This window comes from Ruditapes philippinarum, unplaced genomic scaffold (genome assembly GCF_026571515.1).
Source record: "Ruditapes philippinarum isolate M1 unplaced genomic scaffold, ASM2657151v2 ctg3396_1_1_1_1, whole genome shotgun sequence".
In the NCBI taxonomy this organism is placed as follows: domain Eukaryota; kingdom Metazoa; phylum Mollusca; class Bivalvia; order Venerida; family Veneridae; genus Ruditapes; species Ruditapes philippinarum.
The window spans coordinates 117,924-138,082 of NW_026865651.1; the positions used below are offsets into that span (position 1 = coordinate 117,924).

General features: G+C 30.7%; 3 protein-coding genes across 3 annotated transcripts; 2 read left to right on the plus strand and 1 right to left on the minus strand.

The window, feature by feature from the left end:
• The first annotated feature begins 5,023 nt into the window (after window positions 1–5,023).
• LOC132729909 (uncharacterized) lies at window positions 5,024–6,949 on the plus strand. The gene is made up of 3 exons (XM_060715748.1): window positions 5,024–5,183; window positions 5,833–5,965; window positions 6,799–6,949. The coding sequence occupies exons 1-3, from the start codon at window positions 5,039–5,041 to the stop codon at window positions 6,887–6,889; spliced, it is 369 nt and encodes a 122-aa protein (XP_060571731.1). The 5' UTR covers window positions 5,024–5,038; the 3' UTR covers window positions 6,890–6,949.
• A 1,468-nt stretch (window positions 6,950–8,417) lies between these two features.
• LOC132729907 (uncharacterized) lies at window positions 8,418–14,652 on the minus strand. Its single transcript, XM_060715745.1, has 3 exons — window positions 14,113–14,652; window positions 13,384–13,542; window positions 8,418–10,196 (listed from the first exon to the last, which is right to left on the minus strand). The coding sequence occupies exons 1-3, from the start codon at window positions 14,363–14,365 to the stop codon at window positions 10,000–10,002; spliced, it is 609 nt and encodes a 202-aa protein (XP_060571728.1). The 5' UTR covers window positions 14,366–14,652; the 3' UTR covers window positions 8,418–9,999.
• Window positions 14,653–16,028: 1,376 nt separating this feature from the next.
• Window positions 16,029–18,187, plus strand: LOC132729911 (ovomucoid-like). Its single transcript, XM_060715750.1, has 3 exons — window positions 16,029–16,173; window positions 16,740–16,863; window positions 18,031–18,187. Exons 1-3 carry the CDS (start codon window positions 16,044–16,046, stop codon window positions 18,119–18,121), a joined length of 345 nt encoding a protein of 114 aa, XP_060571733.1. The 5' UTR covers window positions 16,029–16,043; the 3' UTR covers window positions 18,122–18,187.
• Window positions 18,188–20,159: the final 1,972 nt, after the last annotated feature.

A 20,159-nucleotide genomic window follows, 5' to 3' on the forward strand; every position in this document is an offset into this window, starting at 1 on the left:
GACATACAGTTCTCGGCGTATACGTATGCTGAAAAAAGAAACAAAGTAACCAACAAAATATTCGTGTATGTAATATTAAGTACACTTCAAAGTTTATTGTATACATTATGGCATATATAGATATCAGGTTTATTTGCATCAACTGAATGTTTCAAGTGTCAACTTTTATTTTATTATGCTTATGATTGCCGTCATGGTTTAACGTGATGGAACCAAAATTGATAAGCTAGCCTTTCCCTGCAGTATAAAGCTAAGCCTGCACGGCATTGTCGTCTGATAAAGCTGTAAACGGCTGGCTAAAAAAACTTTTCAACTTGATATACCAAACTTGATTATGTACAGTTCAAATAATGGACTCTGGAAATTTTCGTTTAACCTTTAACCTCATACAGGCGCGTTTTGACGACTTTTTACCCCCTCCCCATTTTGAGGCCTCAAATAGTGAAAAAAATATCCTATTTTGGTCCAAAACACTTGTTTCCGTTTTGAGAAAAGTTGTTAAAAAGAATCACTTTTTAAGCGCCGCCCCTATAAAAAGTGTCAAGGGGGTGCCAGGGGGGGTGGGGGGGTGGTTTGATGCTTTGAGCCACCTTCTGCTTATGGCTTTGAAGGGGGACAGCCGATACACAAAAAAGTGATTTTTGGTAATTTTGGGATGTCCCCCTTTGACATGATAACAGGAAATTTAAGGTTGAGCGTGCTGTTACAAAGGCTATGGTCCAGTTAACATATGTTCAAAGTTTGATCAGTATTGAAGCATTTTTTTATAGTTTCATAGCGGTTTGAACTTGTAACTGGAGGCTTTTTAACAGCTATATTTCACTATATGCTCATGCAGTAAAAACGTCATGGTACGCCGCAGATAAAGGGCTAATATGTCGGAAAAAAACGTAATCGTCAGGTATATAAATAAAAAAAAATAATTCGATATTTAAATAATTTAAAAGTCGAAATTCTATTAACTGTATAGGAAAAACTGGCTGTTAAAAGCCTAGAAAAAAATCATCATCGGAATTTAAATGAAATGAACAAAATGATAAATGTAAAAAGATATAAAAGGGCATTGTAAGAATTGAATAAGAAACGATCGCAAAACACTAGAATTAAGTAAAAAAAAAGGGAAAAAAATAACAACAACATTTTTTTTGTGAAAGAGTTATTCAAATTATTACAACTATAATCCAAGAAGTCAGCAATTACATTGTAATGAATTGTTGAAATCTTGAATGTGAAAACAACAATAAGTAGAAAAATCCATGATGCTGATGAAAAAAAATCATTACTATTCTAAAGATCTAATAAAATACTATAAGATCGACGGGAATGCACTTGTGAAAATAGAAACAAATGAAACAATTGAATTCCTTTAAGTTCTAACACCAAAGATTGTAAAAATGGCATCCAACTCAATCATAGATACAAGCAAAATAGCAAAGTGAAAAATCAAAACTGGCCCACACCTGGTACAAAAAAAGTAAGGGGAAAAATCAAAATCTCTTTAAAAAGTAGTGGAAAATTTAATAATTTGCTGTAAAATTCAAGAGTGAAATAAAACACAAAAACGTACCTGCTAGAGCAAAGCAAACGGCGATGAAAAACTTCATTTTTGTTTTAATTGGCTATGTTGAATACAATTCACTCTTTCTCTGGCTAAGTCAAATCATTTCAATTTATACGTTTGATTTACATGGCAATGTCACGATGACATTCTAATCTTTCTGAGTATTACCCGGTATTACTTCGCCTCTTTGGGAATCTTACCGCTACTTACGACTCATTACTAGTATTATTTAATATTTCTTAACTGAAAAGGGACTCAATCACGAATCTTAGGAGCAGCCCAGAACCCATGTGTTATTGATATGCCACTTAACTGGTACATAAACATACATATGTACATGTAAATGCGTTGTTATTGAGTTCTTTATTCTGTCCACTCTTTTCCAAATATTTTAATAGTTTCCTAAGATTAGTTTTTGTTTCAGTTTTTGAACATCCGGACATGCTCTGTTGAATTTGATGTCACTTCATTGCTATTGTTACGATCTCACACAGAGAAGATATGTTAAGGTTTTACACATCGGATGTTTCTAAATTCAAAAATTCACCATTCTCATGTTGAAATATTGAATTCTGCTTAAACCGGTGCTAAAGGGCGTGGACAGTAATTTACACATGACAATATCTTTCTTTACGGACTTTCTTTGCGGATTCTTATTTTCTCTATTTTGAACGCTAAACATAATAGGTAATCAGATTATGAATACATAGTGTCATAAAACTGACAGTTTCAAAATTGGACCAAATTATGTTGATCAATAATTGAGAATGCATCTTCTCAAACGTGCGTTTATTTGTGCATTTTCACATTCAAATTAGACTCATTCCATTCAATTAGAATTTCCTAGACTGCAATATAAGAATATGCCTAAAATTTAGCACAAAATATTCTTAAGCTATTATTTAGCAACGACAATGGCATGAAATCCCATTGCATTCAGACTGACTACACCTTCTCACACATATTATTGTATTTTTTATGTACGGTGACATAAAGAGGACATAAGAAATCTTTTATTTACTACGTGTGCATGCGATAGCTATTACGTGGTCTCGCAATTGGTATTTAATTTGCATGACCCGCAATAGACATAGCAAGCCCAAGCGATAGCAAGTACGTGTGCACACGAGAGTATTACGTTGCCAGGTGATAACTGATATTGTCGCGTGACAACGTACAAGCTATCGCGTCCATTCAAGATTTCTTATGTCCCCTCTTATCGATGCCAACGTGTGAATGTGTGTCATAGCTAAATATGTGGATGTAAATGTCTGAAAAGGTTGATGATGAAACATACTCAAAAGTAAACCGAATATCAATTTTTGTGCGTGTCTTAGCCTGATTTCAGTGAAAAGCCTTTCATTTTAGGTCGTTTTACACATTAAAAAATATTATTCTGGAAAAATGGGGTCAGTAAATGATTTGAACATTTTGCACAAAAGTTATTGGTCTAAAATTACACAAAAATGACACACAACCCTTTTAACTATCGGGAAAAATATTTTGATTCCCGTTATGTAAATAGAACCTAAGGAGAGTCCCTTTAAGGCTGTATATCGGTGTTTTTATATGTATCTATTTTAATATTTGCAAGTTAAAGATGGAGATTGATATTTATGGTTGAATGTTACAGACATGTTGACTAAGACATCATTGGGAAGCAAAAGGCGGATAACCACCATAGATGTTTTATATGAAATTAAGTGTTATTTGCTTTCATTTATATAAGTATGAACAAAATAATTGAACCCTTCAATGCAAAATATAGTTTCGTGAAATAAAAGTTGCCATTAATGTTTCGAAAAACTGCCTGCAATCTGCTTACTATTAACTTGTTCCTATTGCAATGCGGCAAAATGTTATACTATTTAAGGTAGTACACCCCTAATGGGCACTATAAGGAATTGTAAATTTGACAACATGGGACAGTTATATGCCTTAAATGTCACCTGTTTGCAAAATTTAAACAAAATTTACCGTGTGGTTGATGAGTTATGGACATTTTTATGAACTAAAACTTTGCCATTAGAAGGGATTTTTTCAGGATTGAGGAAACTCTAAAAAATCTATAATATCATCATTATGAAAAATGTTTTCCTTTTGCTCATTGTTAAGAAATAAACAATGACATATAGGTAACAAATTAAACAAGCAAAATGATTGTTTTTAAACGAAATGCTTTTAATATGTATAAAAATGTAACCCTACCCCACCCACTTTTAACACTAATTTGACCATTTCCCTATGTAAAAAGCCTTATTTAAAATATCCCTAAAATTTTCCAAAATGAGGGGCTATTTTCAAAGTTTGCCTAAATTTTCTTTAATGTATATTGGTTGGTCTTGCAAAATATAAAATACTTTTACCGTGTAGTTTTTATTTTATTAAACTTTGAAAATATCTGGTATCATATTTGCTATTAAATTTGGCATTATTTAGTAAATAAATACCTACAATAATTATATAATTAAAATAAAACACTTTTTTCTTCCATAGGGGGTCTGAGAGATTAATAAAAAATGTTAAAATGAAAAAAAAAGAAAGAAAAAAAAAATTGCACATTCTGGGGCTTGAACCCACCCCCCCTCAGTTTCAATACACTTTACAGTGATTTAAGCCTATTTGAATACTCTTCAAAGTGGATACAGTGCATTAGGGGTCTACTACCTTAAGTCGTTAATGTTTATTTGGGTTTAGATCGAATAAAAGCCATACCATATTGTGACACTGTGAATGAAAGTCAATTATTATACAATGTGATAGATATTCGTGAATATTTTTATATTTCGCTCCGTCAATAAACATCGCTCTTCTATTAGACAGATTTATAAATCAAATTAATTTTAATCAAAGATCCTGTATGAGTAATTAAGGTTGTTACCACACTCAAGTGAAACTTTATATCTGTATATAATTATGCTTAAGCAGATTCTAAAACAATTTTCAAACATCGAAGAATATGTAAAATATGTACTGCAAAAATGTGTCCACATTGAATGTAATCATTAAAACATATGCATTCATTTCTTATTGAAAAATTTTACTTAGACTTTAAAGAAGCTAAATTTCTAATTACCTCCCTCTATTAACATGAAATATAAATTCGATAATATCTTTACAAATAATGCTTTTTGGATCTTACAATATTAAAAACTCATCATTTGAGCATTGTATTTATGATATAAAACTATAAAAAATGGGGTAACAGGATCTATAAATGCATGATCTTTCGATAAACTATAAGCATATAAAATTAGAGAGCACACTAATATTTCAGGACCTGTATAATATTTGGTATCCTCTCAAAAAGCTAGATTAAGTAATTCACTATTGTGTGGATATTTTAAGTTATTCTGTAATTACACGAATCATTTAGTTTAAGACAATTTTATTCATGTACATATACTTAATATTACCACATTTTTAACAAGGTGAAATAAGATATCTACAAGTCGTGATTTTTTTTACCTAGTCCACATGGCACTTTCTCATCGTGTCGATTTTTATTACGTAAATCAGACAGTGTCAACGGTTTATTTTCATACAGATTTAACAAGATTCGTTCAAAACTGTATTTCAGTTGAAAAAATGTTTAAAATTGTGTGCTTATTGGTGTGCGTGGGTGAGTATTGAACAAATTTATTGATTTAATGGTTAAATAATCAGTTTTATTTTGAAAATTCTTTTCAATGATTGCTTGATTTTGTTATTACTTTATCTAATATATGTTTGGTTCCCGTAATAAAGGACATTTTTTCAAATTATGGAAAAGTTCTTTTTGCAACAACAATTTTTATTGTGTGTGTAAAACATTTTAACTCACTACCTTAACACCTACAAAACACTGTATGTTGACTGTCAAATATCAAACTCTTACATGAAAATCTCTGTCTTGCAGTTGCATGATAGTAAAATTTGGTTAACATGAATGACGTTTAGGATATATAATGTCCTAAGTTCCATATTTGTACAAAAATGTTAACTTAATTAAACCTGCAAAAGATAAATTTTTAACAAAATTAACACATATTAATGGGTATTGATACAGAATGACATTGTTTTCATTTCCAAAATACTTGTCTTAAATTGTATCAGAATTGATATAAATCGGTATCACTTTTAACACTTTACTGGATTTTCTAAAAGTTACTGTAAATCAACAAATGGATGCATATGTTAGTTTGTAAATAAATACGTTAATGTTAACCAAACTTTCGTATATTAAAGTGTATCTAAAAGTAAGATAAATAGATTTTTTTTGTTTGTTTCAGGAATAGTGTTGTCTGAAAGGCCAGAATATGGAACAGAACATTGCAAAAATGTTTTAGCTACAGACTGTAGCGGCTATTCTCCTGAACCTGTGTGTGCCTTTGACGGCCACAATCATGTGACATACCAAAATAGGTATAAAAAATTTATATTTATGCTTATCTTATATGTCCAGCTCTTGACATCTATAATTTCTTTCATTTTTCAACAGATAATATTTAAGATTTTAGGTTCAATTTTGATTTCTCATCGATTTCAATATAATTATGACTTTTTATCACATGTCCAAAATACATGAAATAAGAACTCTTTAAAGTTAAAAATAATCAATTAATTGACGGTCTGATAGTGTAACGCTAAGAGTAAGTTCTCATTAAGCTATATCTGTATGACGCAAATGACGTCACGTCAAATATATGCACGGCTGTACAATACCTTTTAACGAATCGAAAAGAGCTGCGGATATACGATTTATTGTGATACGCATTCATATACATAATGTTATAATAATACTTCCAATTTAAGTTATGAATTGTTATTTGGCGTCTTCGATCTATTGCGTCCTATAGGGTAACAGTTAAAACCACTGTCATAATGTAAAATGTTCGCTACACCTTGCATGCTGATGATTTTATGCTTTCATCTGGAATAGGAATGCTTTTAATTTTGCACTATCCTCTTATACGATTCTGAAGGAATTTTGGCCGGTTGTATCTGTATCTGTTATCGTTGTTGTCTGCTTGCACTTCCAATGACTTGCATAAAATTGTCAATATATGTAATTTGATGGAGGGTTATGATTGCGTGATGAATAAAAACCATTTGAAATTATCAGAGGCTAATGATGCTGAAAGAACCTTTATTTATGAATTGATTTTCAATTCTCAGTGGTAATAAAAACCATCTATACTCTTACAACTAAGAGTTATTTATTTTTGCATTTAATGATACACTGCAAATATTTTCAGTTGCGAATTTGCGCACGGAATCTGCTCACACCATGGCCATAGCCTGCATGCTTTACACCAGGGTCCATGCACTGGAACAGAAACACTATAGAAAGGTCTATTTAACATTGAATTAACAGCTGAATAAAAATGAAAAAAAGTCAAAGATAAATCTGTTGTTTCTTTTTATTTATCCGACCCAGACCATGACTTATAGTCGAGCCGAGTCCTTTCGCAATCAGTAAAATCGAAAAATAATGTACAATTTTCTTAGGAAAAAACTAAAATCCGTGTTAATCAAACTCTTTATAAATAGAGCAAAAAAGTAAACGGCATATTAAAAACAAACAAACAAACACAACTATAGCCCCATCTTAACGCCTCTTTAGCATGTCCTTTCTCGAATGAGTGTGAGTCTGTTGTTGCACAAATAATGGCAATAAATCAGTTGGTAAAATTAGGTTTACGTTAAATTAATTGGGTATCCTGATTTAAAGAAAACCCGGGTTTGAGGTAGTTTTAGAGTGCGTTGAAGGAAAGTCATTTTGGTCTAATGACAAAACTATATATTGAATGCCAAAAAAAAAGGTTCCGTGATATAACTTTAATATTATTGTATTCAGAGTATACTAGCCAGTCCATGCGTTTCAATTTCTTATATCGGCAGCAGATCTAAAATCAAATACACAGTAACATTGAAAATGTTTCCGTACCAGTATCATTTCATCCTGAATTTCAAAAAATGCTAAGGTGTTGTTGATTAATGGATTCTTTTGTTTTGGATTTTAATGTCTCAAAGGTCAGAACAATAGTTATATTATTACAACTTAAAACAGTGTGCCCTATGTTTTTAGGTGATATTGGCCCCTCGGATGTAAAGTATTATATTTGCATGTAAGCAGTAGAATACCATAGGTGTTATTGCTTGTGTAGGTATTTATGGCAAACGCGTTCTTTATCATTAAATGTAAATATATAAATATTTGATCAGCTATGCCTTTTCACTCATAACTCATATGAAAAAATGATTAAACAAATCATATTTCTACATTTTCTTTAATATCATAGAGAAAAAAATAATTATGAAAATTTCATAAATTTCACAATTCATAATGTGACTATAGAACATAAGGAAAAGCCGTTACAGACCAATTGTATGAAGTTAGTGTTCGGCCTTCCAAAGGAAAACATTAGAATTGAGAAATGTCGATTTTATCAATATGTAATATTTTGAATAAAAATACATAATTTTACACAAATGGGCACACAGTCAGTTATTTTTAATGGGACTAGAAAAGCTCTATATACGGGAATGACAAATACCGAAAAACACTGGAAAATCTCTGGTAAAATAAATTAAGAACATAAACCCCATATGCGGTAAATACTTAATAAATTATCGCTCAATAAAACCATTGATTGTAGTTCGCATGCGAGGAATTATATCACGAGGGCGTAGCCCGAGTGATATAATGATGCACATCGGAACGAAAAATAATATTTTTATCAAGCGATAAAATCACCGATTAGGATTTTAATTATTTCGATTCTAACAAGACAACGTACCTGATATTAAGCTAAATTTCGCTTGATTTGTTTCCGTTCTTATTTTCAGCGCGTCGCATTTTTAGTGGTTACGTGAAATGTCAATTCGGTGACATCTTTACAAATAACGCTTTTTGGAACTTACAATATTGAAAAATCTTCATTTAAGTGTCATATGTATGATATGAACCATAAACAAATGACTAGCAGGATCTTTAAGAATGTATATCTATGAGATTTGTCTTGCATACATGCATCTTATAATTCATAAAATGAATGCCCATATTAACTTTATACATTTAATAATTTTTGATATTCATATATAACTCTGTAATTTGTAAGAGTGTTCTTAAACTTACAGGATTATTTTGTTCCAAATAATTAATATATGTAACGCTATATTAAATGTCATGTTGACGTTTCCGCCCGAATGGTATTTGAATTGAATGATTGTATAAAAGATATCAAAAGAAAATATTTTTAAATACATCGCCAGTATAAAAAAAATAAAGAAATGATATTTAAATTGATTGTTAATATATCGAATGAGAAGATATTTGAAAGTTGCGCCAATATGAATAATATGGAGAGAAATTATATCTAAATTCAATGATTGTATAAAGGTATCAAAAGAAAAAAAAATGAACATATCATATCGACAGTATGAAAGAAAATTGAATGAGTGTAGTTTTAACGAGTTTAATAAAATCATATTTTGCGAGCCTCTGGCGATATTTGAATAAAAAAGCAATATAAATAATATCGATAGAAATGATATTTAAAACGATCGTTTATAAAAAAGATATAGACAGAAAAGATATTTGAAAATAGCCCCAATTTGAAAATTGTCGAGCGAAATAATATTTTAATTGAGTGTAAATATCAAAGATTTCAAAAGAAAAAATATATTAAAATGAGCCGCGTCACGGCAAAATCAACATAGTTTGTTTGCGACCAGCATGAATTCAGACCAGCCTGCGCATCCGCACAGTCTGACCAGGATCCATGCTGTTCGGTATCAGTTTCTCTACTTGTTATAGGGTTTGTAAGCGAACAGCATGGATCCTGATCAGACTGAGCGGATGGGCAGGCTGGTCTGGATCAATGCTGGTCGCAAACCCATTATGTTGGTTTGGTCGTGACGCGGCTCATTTGAATATAGCGTCAATATCGAGTGTTTATATGAGCTATAACGATTTTCCGAGTATGTGTGATTCAACTTGCGATGTACCGTTAACTTAATATAACAAAATTCTCAAATATAACATATAGATTACATTTAAAAAAGGTATAAAAAAGATATAATACATGAAAAGCATGAACATGATAATTTTAAAAAATCCATTACACATATGATACACATGCAGTAATGTCATGAAAAGTATGGCTAAAAACTACTTCCGTTATATGCATATGATAGTAGGAAAATGAAATTCAGTTGTCTTACATTAATTCTATTTCATTACACTGTTATATATAACAGCTGCTCAATAAAGTATTAATAGTCCGGACGTTGTTATTCCAATCTAATGTTTCGCTGTTTTCAGATCATTCAATGGTTTGCTAAATTCTTTTTATCATCCACGAGCATCTGACTTCCCCATTTAAGCAGACGTTTGACAACAGGGTAAAGATTGGATATGTATATGTCACTGTTCCAACCAGTAAGTAAATGTACTAAATCAGTTCTGACGGTTGATCCCTGTCTTCGGTCATTAGAGCCAAAAATGTTCTGGACGATAGGAAAAGGAAAATTGCAGACAACCAAGCCAGGAGCCAGGCGACGATGTCCAGGTAAAAAGCAGCGTGAAGCTCCGTAGAATTTTCTTTGATGCCCGTCAAATAGACCACAAAACAAATCAGCAAAAGAATACCTGAAAGAAATTGGAGGAAAAAAAGTTGAAGTTACTGCTTAAAAGCATGGTAAAAAAAGCTGAAAGTATGCCGACACATGAAAAGTAGCAACACATTATCAGTAAATTATATCTTCCAATAGTACACGATCGGCTACATAATAAATTTTAGTCTCATAAAATGTAACATCAATAATGTAATGCTAATATGACGACTTTGAAGATTCACTGAGAAACCGATGAAGCGACCATTCGTGTAGAATTTCAGGCATTAGTACAACCAATGACCAGGTTGGGAAGCTTGACAAATAATCGAAATCCTAATGCAGAATTCGAACACACATATGTCAGGAGCAAGTGATAATGATGATGATGATGATGATTATGATAATTATTATTATTATTATTTTTATTATTATTATTATAATTATTATTATTATTTTTATTATTCCATGTAGTTTATCATTATCATCTTGTCTTTCATCACCATCATCGTTTCAATAAAAGTTCTTCAGTTATTGTCAATAACTATTGAACATATAAACTAGGAATTCATAATTCATTTCACAAACAACACTCTTGTGACAATCGATTTGTAAAACATTAATCATGCATGTAATAATTAACTAACAATATCATTAAACTAAGATAAACCAATGTTCAATATATCAGAAATATGTGATAGAAATGATACCAGAGAGTTTAATTTTATGTTAAACCATTACTTTTAATCACCCATTGGTTTGTTTGTTTGTTTGGAACACCGTCTTATTTCTGTTGATTTTTTTCTGACATATTTGTCTCTCTGTCTCTATTAATCATTTTTTTGTGTTTTTTTAGGGGGAAGGGAGGAGTGGCTTCGGTTGGGTTTATGATTTTGGGGAGGAATAGCTAAAATCTATCTTACTATTCCACATTTTGTAAAAATACTTAAATTTGTTTTCTAATTTTTTTTCTAGGGGTTCAGTATAAAGATGGATTCTTTGATTGACTTATTTTTATTGTAATGTTGACTTTTGTTTTCTCTCTTTTTGTGATTGTCTCTATAAATCTTAGCTTGATTATTTCATTCATTTATTCGTCATATTTCTTGATAATATCCATAGTACAATCATACAAATTATGGAGGCATAACTACATCACATCAATACTAAAACGTCGATTTTTGCATTAATAACACACTAAGAAACTGACATATTAATATCTCAAGACCGCTTTAGAGTGCAATCATTCATTCTCTTTATTGATCTAAGACAGTTCCATCTTAAGTACTTATAATTTGTTATACTGAAATTTCGGAGATCGGGGCACCGCTTTCTCTAAAAAATACACAGAAAAATAGGCCTGGAAATGCCAATAACGGTTATGATGATGCTAGTTTCTGTGTTTTGTGATTTTCATTCAACATTTGCGTGATAAGTGTCCTTCAGGGTTTTGTGAATTGTATAAACAGTAATTGTAGCTGTTTTAGATCGATATAATCTGTGTGACTTTTCTGATATATCTGTTACTTATTTCTTTTTCAATTATTGAACCATTATTAAAGTGTTTTTTTGTTTTTTTTTCGTTTTTATTGGAGGGGGGGAGCGGTGGTCTATAAAACTTAATCGAATTTATTCTAAAAAGTTTGTATAAATGTTGGGGCTTCACTTACATGAAAACGTTTTATTCCTCAAATTCTATATAGATAGTTTGCGCATTTAGACTCGTATAAAATATTGACCCCTTGCTGTTGTCCTACATTTTTATTTTTTTTATTTTCGTGCTCTTATAATGTAATAATACAGTTCTGAACTTAGACTGTAATCGTTTCAATATATACCGTTCTTCACGTGGTTTTCACTTACTACTGTAAAAATACCATCCAGTAAATAGGTCAAGAAAATTTATAGCTCTCTTGCGCAATATGTCAAAACCATGCTCATGTCAATGATATATTTTTTGTTCTTCTTCTTGAGTGCTATTTTCACTCTCGTACGGAAATTTACGTCTGAGACAGAACGTAGGTAACAAATATATAACGATGTAGTAAATCGTTTTATAAACCCATACCATCAAATATTCATGACTTTACGACAGTCGCAGTAAGAAAAGCAACATCTTTAAAAAGACAACAGTTCCCCGTATAAAAGATACTTCATTTCCACAAAGAAAGCCAAATGTAATTGTTCCGTTATAGTGAACGGATAATTTGACAGTGTTGAGAGATATCAACTTTATCGATTTTTCCTATAGGACGTAGTGGTATGATGAATTTCAAAGTAGGTACATCACGATTAAACCAACTGACTGTATAAATTTGTAGCAAATCTATATAGACTAGCAAAGTAAATATGCTGTTTAATTTGAACGTAATTATTTACTTCAATTATGTTAAATTTATGACATCCAAGTAATAAATATCATTTGACCATAGGGATATTACTAAAAGAAGCAATGACATTTTTGAAGAACATCGTGTGTAAATGAAAGTCTAGAATACAGTGTATTTGATTTAAAACGTTTGCATTGACATCTTGTACATGTAGTTAACGATGAGATAAATTTTGCTCGTTTGTGTGTGGGTTTGTGTTTGGTCAACCTGAATTTGTTGACTTTGTAGCCCTGAACATGCCCAGCTTTGTATTTGGAACAGACCATTTAAAAATAGGAGATTTCAAAAACAAATTACAAATACTGAGCTACCAAAAGTATAGAGCTTGGTCAAACTGCACAAAGCTGACAAAGGCTAATCGCCTTCGGTTCCAGAAGGTTTTAAAAAGTAGTTTAATATATTGCCTTTTATAATTATGACAATATAATTACAGAGCTTGAATTTCCCACCAAAACGCATTGGTATTGTTGTACATTTCGATCATTTTTGACGGTATATTTAAGATACTTAGTGCGTGGTCAGACTATTTATCATGATTAAGATACAGATCATATATTTTTGCTTGAATGTACAACGTTAATAAATGCGTACATAAATTATCCTTGTACTTCTAATGCCGGTCTAAATTTGATATTTCCCCAATATTAATATTTAAAAAATATATTATGTTTAAGCCAGTGCTGGGGAAAGGGGGTAAGCGTTATGTGAACGATATTTTGCATAAAAGCTCAAAATCAAATCGAGTCTGCGGCATATTCAATTTTTGAAGTGTTAGGAAACCATAGATTTTTCATTTTAAATGTTTCATAACGTCAATATAAAAATTCAACCAACCTGCCTCAATGGAGAGTGCCCAGGCCGTATTCAAAAGGCCTTTCATATTTTGATATTTGGTGTATGTAAGGGTACTACATACACAAGCAGCAACCAATGAAAATAATGCTATAAATAGCAGAAGGCGCGTGGCAAATAGCATCATCCCTGTTTCTGTACCTAAAAGTAGAAACAAATTTATAAATATTTGTTAAATTGGACGTTCTTTTAAATAAATTGTATTGTCAACAATAAATGTAAGTGCAAATTTCGGATTAAAAAGATATATAAGCATAGTTTTCAATCAAAATTGATAGACAATATATAAGTTCTGCGCTTTTTAAGGGGATTCCTCAGTCAAATATAACATGTGGATATGACTGCAGGTAAGGTGAAGTGATCAAAATGCATAGTTTCACTGAAATGTATTTTCTTGACTATTTCATATCAATTAAAATCAATATAATGTACCTGAATAATTAATATAGGGGGTGGGGGAGCATCTGATTATCGGATTGGTTCGATCCTCGGGCAAGGCGTATTTCTCCGTGACAAATTAAATAGTCGGTCTCAAGCGGAAAAAAATAATTATCCAGGAAAACTTAAATTAAGCTTGATCAACCAACTTCATAAAGAACGATTTAGAAAGTCTTATTTTCCTGTAGATGTACATGTATACAAAATTTAATGTATTTCATATAATCAGTTTAAGAGTTATTGTTGTAGAATGTATAACAAAGTCTTACTTACTGAAATCTATTTCTCTCCATACTTTTGTCGTGTTTCCTAATCCAGATGGAACATCCGTTTTGGCGAAATCATGAAATGTACGATGTTCGTACCACAAGCCGGCTTGAATATGAACATAGTTCAGAAGAATCGGACCTACACCTTCCGATTCAATAGCTCCCACCTCCCAGTAGTCAAGAGACAGCGCTAAAATGCTACATAATGTAGCTACGAAAGTTATCGATATTCCAATTACAAAACAGCAGTCGGTCATAATTTGTTATGTTTTTACAATCCAATATACCATGCAATAATATCCTTCTTTATTTGATAAGATTCCACAACTTTCTTTTCCTTAAAATCCAGTCTGCAATAGCATTGCTATTTATAGATTTTCTTTATTTTAATCCTTATACGCTACCACACTATGCCTCCTTCGCATTCTCCTAGAAACAAGTATTTTGCACGGATTGATGCATCTAAATGATAAAATCTAGCAATCTGAATAATGGAAATATCAAACCTTGATTAAATAAACGAACGTTTTTGATCATAAAACAATCTGCTCAACAATGACAAATGCTGTAAATATAATATGGTGAAGTCAAGGTTATGCGAGTATTGCAACACAACATAAGAATCTAATGTACATTTATTGTGAAAATGCTCTAAAATTCAACCATCAGAAGCTGTCTACGAACAAAATATTCTACAAATTAACTTTGGAATCTTACGAAACTGTCAGTCTGTATAATGTGAATATACAAAATGTTATGAAACAAAACTGAATTAACTATATCTTACTTTTAGGTAAATATTTTAACTTTGAAATTAAATACCAGAAAACTATACCAAACTTCGATTTAATTTAATTTTTAAATTACGTTAAATATTAACTTAGTGTAGAATGACATACTGAAATGAAAAGAAGGTTGTTGCCTATAACAGAAAATTGAATATATTTACATCATGCTACACAAGTTACTGATGTGGGTTCAATTCATTTTATTACCACATTCTACGTAGAAACGTTTCTTTTTTGATAAAGGAAAACATATTTATAAATACTTTAAAAATATAATGTTGTAGATTACCTTTAACAATATTTCTTAGTATAATGTTAAATCAGTTGAACTTTACATATTCGTTTTAAAGGTTTTTTTTTCTGGTGAAACCAGTATTATTTATACTTACAATCAAAAACAATCTGAGATATATTTCTAAATTTGTAAAATGTTTATTTATTTATACAAAATTGAAAATAAAAAAAATAAAGCCAGAAAATGATTTTTTATCCTTTCTTTTAATTGCACAATGCAAGGAAATGAACAATGTGAAGTAAAATAGCTTTTATAATACTGTACGCTGGTATCGTCGCTTTTCATTGGATAATGGCAACGGTATTATATTTTAGAATGTGCACGGCTGGTGTCGATCTATGAAAAAAAACACATAGGTCTCTCTCTCTCCATCCTCCTCTCTCTGTCTCTCTTGTAAAAAGACAAAAATAATTTTTAAAAGGACCTATAACCCGTCAAAAATATAACAAATGATATACATGCACAGTGATGGAAATGCTTTCTATTCTTTGGAATAAATATAAAGGGCCAGAACCCGCATTGCATTGAAATAATGCATAAAAGATCTTTGAGCAGACTACATTTGTACTGTATTAGGATTAAGCATGAAGAATCAATGAGCAAGCACACATTTTACGACATGTATCGCATCAGGATAACGTATCAAAATATACGATCATACTCATATTTTATTTCCTGTATTTCATTTCGGTACCCTGTAAAAAAGCAAGATCAATTAAATTAATTCACTTCTGTATGGATATTGGAAATTATGTTTAAGTCAATTTTCTGTGTACAATTTCAATATAACCACATTGTAAACAATGTATATTAAGATTTCAAGTAGTCGTGGTTTTTCTTCGCCTTGCCCACATGACACTATCTCATAGTGTCATTTTTCATAACGTTAAACAGATTGGGTCAAAATTTATTTTCTTCAAGATAAAGCATACGCATTTCAGCCGTACAATGTTTAAAATTGTGTGCTTATTTGTGTGCGTGGGTAAGTTTTGAAAAATTCTATTCTATTTTATGACTGATTATAAATTTAAAGAACTTTCTTGCTTGATGATATTTTACTAAAACATTTGTGTAGGCATCAAAAATCTATGTTTGAATTGCTTTCTTGATCCTGTTAGGTATTTAGTATTTTTTAATTTTGGATAGTGTTTTTAGCAGCCCATCATTTTGAAATAAAATTCACATTCATAAACAGTTGTTTAATAGATAAAATGAATGACGTGTTGAATATATGTCTTAAGTTTCATGTTTGTACAAAAATGTCATAAATTATGTCATATTGTGAATGGGTATTGATGCAGAATGTCATTATCATTCTTCCAGATATACATATACTTGACATGCATTAAATTGTACCAGAATCTATCTCGCTTTTAACACTTTAATAGATTTCTTAAAGTCATTGTAAATCAACAGATATTTGCATATGTGACAGATGTTTGCATATGTTAGTTTGAAATAAATACAACAATTGTGCTAATGTTAGTCATTAGTATAAACAAAATTTTATATATTACAGTGTAAGAGTAAGATTCCTTTTTATTTCAGGAATAGTCTTGTCAGAAAAGTCGGAATATGGATCAGAACATTGCCGGAATGTTTTAGCTACAGACTGTAGTGGTTATCCTCCTGCACCAATGTGTGGTGCTGACGGTCGCACCTACCAAAATAGGTATTCAAACATAACATGTATGCTAAAAGTATATATCCAGTTCCCTGAGATCTATTTCTTTCATTTTCAATAGAGGATAGTGATTGAGTGTAGGTTCAATACTGAATTTATTCAAAGAGATCAATACTAACTTATAAAAGTGACACGAATATAATAAATTCTTTATCACGAGTCAAAAATAAGAATTGTTTTCAGTTAAAAAGAATCACTTCTGATATAGGAATATTGATAATATTTCATTATCCTCCAAATTCAGTAAACCTTTGAAATTCTGCGGACGTGAACTACCATAGTTTTTTCCTAGAAACTTTCGCGATAACAATATTAATTTTTCTCGTTTTTAAAGGATGGCGTTTTCGTGGAGACAAACTTTGTGCAAACAAAGTGACCACACAATTTGCGGACTATTAGGTCGCTGGGGGTTAATGTATCTTTAAACAAACTTTATAGTTACATAAGATGCAATTCTAATAAAACTTCTGTGATGAAAGAAAAAAAATACATTCAGATGACTTATTTCTCCGCAAATAATGTTATTGCATTTACAATTATAAAGTCGAGTTAAATAATCGTGTGATTTACTTTACTATCAGAAAACAAATTCTTTGTTTGAATTAAATAAATTTTAACCGTTAAAAAAGAAACAGAAAATGCTTATCCATGTTAGATTTTTTTGCTATTGTACTTCTTACAAACAATGACACCTTCACTTTTTAGTAAAATTAGCTTAATTAAAAGTATGCAAACTGTTAATTACATGTATTATATGATTTGAATTTATTGAAATGCACTAACATAAAAAAAGCGAAATAATTTCTAAGAACACAGTATTTGGTTCAAAGGTTTATCCAATTTTGGTCGGTTGTATTTCGCATGGCGTAGTCGTCTTTTTTGCAGTTTCATTCACTTGTATACATATCATTTATGACAGTTGATTGAGTGATGATTATAATAATTATATACACACATACGGGATAAACAGTGCTTTTTAACACATTTAAAATGATCAGACACTGAAAGCAACTTTAACCAGAAAACTGTATTCATAAAATTATTTTCAGCTTTCAAATTGTTGGTTATCTTATATGCAAAGTAAATAAGGTGCACCTTACCTCTTCAAATTTGACTTCTTGTATCACATTATGTAGGTGCATTGCTTATTTTCAGCTGCGAATTTGCGCACGGAATCTGTTCACACCATGGCCATACCTTGCACGCTGTACACCATGGTCCATGCACTGGAACAGACACGCCATAAAAAGGTCCATTTAGCCTTAAATTAAAAGCTAAATTTCAATAAAAAAGTCAAAGATAAAGATATAAATCTGTTGTTTCATCTATCCGGCCAAAATCACGACTTGTACGAAGAAATATTTTGTCTTGCTCACATCACGTTTTCTTTGTGTGTGTTTTTAATATATATTGATTAATTCGTCCGACTCAAATCATGACTATACTATACTGATTATACTATATTTTTTAACCCACATATTTCAAAATATAATGAAATTGAAGATATGTATTTATTTAGCTTTATACAGATTTCAGTATGACATAACGTTCGTATGCAGCCGAGTTCTTTCGCAATCTGTAAAATCACAAAATAATGTACGCTCGTACATTTATCTTCGGACCAAACTAATGTCAATATTCATCAAACCCTTTACAAATATTTAACACAAATATGCACGGCATTTTATAAACAAAGACTTTTCACAGTTTCTTTATTAGTATGCTAAAATAGTATGTAATATTTTGAATGAAAATATGTACTTTTAAGAAATGTATAACTAAGAGAATTGACTTGCATACATGTCTCTTTTAATTCATTTGATGAATAACCGAATTATTTTTATTACATTTAATAGTTATTAAACTTATATACATTGTTACATAAAAAATTAAGTATTCTAATATCTACAGTGTTATTGTGATCCATATTTTAAAGTGATGTACGCTAAATGTGACGTTGCCGTTTTCGCCTTAATGGGGAATGTGCTATTTGAATAAAATCAATTGTGTGTTATCATGAAATGCATAGAAAATCCAGTGGTAATATGAAAAATATATGGAGAAATGATATTTGAATAGATTGTTAATATAAAAGATATCGAAAGAAATGATATTTGAAAATAGCGCCAATATGAAACATATAGAAAGAAAATATGTTTAAAAATAGCGCCGATATGAAAATATCAAAATAAATGATATTTGTATTGAATGATTGTATAAAAGATATCAGAAGAAAAGATATTTGAACATAGCGCCAATATGGAAAAAAATGAAAGAAGTGATGTTTGAATAGATTGAACATAATAATAGCAGAGATTTTAATAGATCTGTGATAATAGATATCAAAAATAAAAAGATATTTGAATTAAGTGTCAAAATGAAAAATATCGAGAAAAATGAAAGGTAAATACATTGTTTATATAAAAGATAAAACTGTCTGATATGCAAAAAAATGTGCGATTCAAATAAAGTATCTGCTTGCGATGTACCGTTCACTTCTCAAATATAAAATCGAAATCCTCAAATTTAACATATAAATTACATTAAAAAACGTATAAAAAGGATATAATACATGATACAGAATATAATTCATAAAAATCCATTACAGATATGATACATAGTATTGTAATGAATAGTATGGACAAAAAATTACTTCCGTTATAATTCTGCATATGATAATGGGGAAATAAAATTCAGTTGTCTTACATGACTTGAATTTCTTAAGACTGTTAACAGCTGCTCAATAAAGTTTTGATAGTCCAGACGTTGTTGTTTCAATTTTAATGTTTCACTGTTTTCAAAAAATATAATGGTTTGCTTAACTCTTTTTATCATCCACGAGCATCTGAATTCCCTATTTAAGCGGATGTTTGACAACAGCGTAAAGATTGGATATGTATATGTCACTGTTCCAACCAGTAAATGTACTAAATTAATTCTGACGGTTGGTCCCTGTCTTCGGTCATTAGAGCCAAAAATGTTCTGGAGGATAGGAAAAGAAAAATGGCAGATAACCATGCCAGGAGCCAGGCGACGATGTCCAGGTAAAAAGCAGCGTGAAGCTCCGTAGAATTTTCTTTGATGCCCGTCAAATAAACCACAAAACAAATCAGCAAAAGAATACCTGAAAGAGTTTGGAGGAAAACTCAATTTAAGTTATTGCTTTAATTAAAGCATGGAAAGAAAGCTGAAAGTATACCGACATATGAAAAGTAGCAACACATTATCAGTAATTATTTCACGCAATAGATATGATCAGCTACATAATAAATGTGGTCATTAGA

What these genes read in the sequence shown, in the direction of transcription:
- LOC132729911 (XM_060715750.1), top strand. Translation starts at nt 16,044, where the DNA reads ATGACACTATCTCATAGTGTCATTTTTCATAACGTTAAACAGATTGGG. An exon ending in GTGCTTATTTGTGTGCGTGG is followed by an intron (nt 16,174 to 16,739) that starts GTAAGTTTTGAA and finishes TTTTTATTTCAG; the next exon opens with GAATAGTCTTGTCAGAAAAG. An exon ending in GGTCGCACCTACCAAAATAG is followed by an intron (nt 16,864 to 18,030) that starts GTATTCAAACAT and finishes GCTTATTTTCAG; the next exon opens with CTGCGAATTTGCGCACGGAA.
- LOC132729907 (XM_060715745.1), bottom strand. Translation starts at nt 14,365, where the DNA reads ATGACCGACTGCTGTTTTGTAATTGGAATATCGATAACTTTCGTAGCT. An exon ending in ATGGAGAGAAATAGATTTCA is followed by an intron (nt 13,543 to 14,112) that starts GTAAGTAAGACT and finishes TTCTACTTTTAG; the next exon opens with GTACAGAAACAGGGATGATG. An exon ending in GGCACTCTCCATTGAGGCAG is followed by an intron (nt 10,197 to 13,383) that starts GTTGGTTGAATT and finishes AATTTCTTTCAG; the next exon opens with GTATTCTTTTGCTGATTTGT.
- LOC132729909 (XM_060715748.1), top strand. Translation starts at nt 5,039, where the DNA reads ATGGCACTTTCTCATCGTGTCGATTTTTATTACGTAAATCAGACAGTG. An exon ending in GTGCTTATTGGTGTGCGTGG is followed by an intron (nt 5,184 to 5,832) that starts GTGAGTATTGAA and finishes TGTTTGTTTCAG; the next exon opens with GAATAGTGTTGTCTGAAAGG. An exon ending in CATGTGACATACCAAAATAG is followed by an intron (nt 5,966 to 6,798) that starts GTATAAAAAATT and finishes AAATATTTTCAG; the next exon opens with TTGCGAATTTGCGCACGGAA.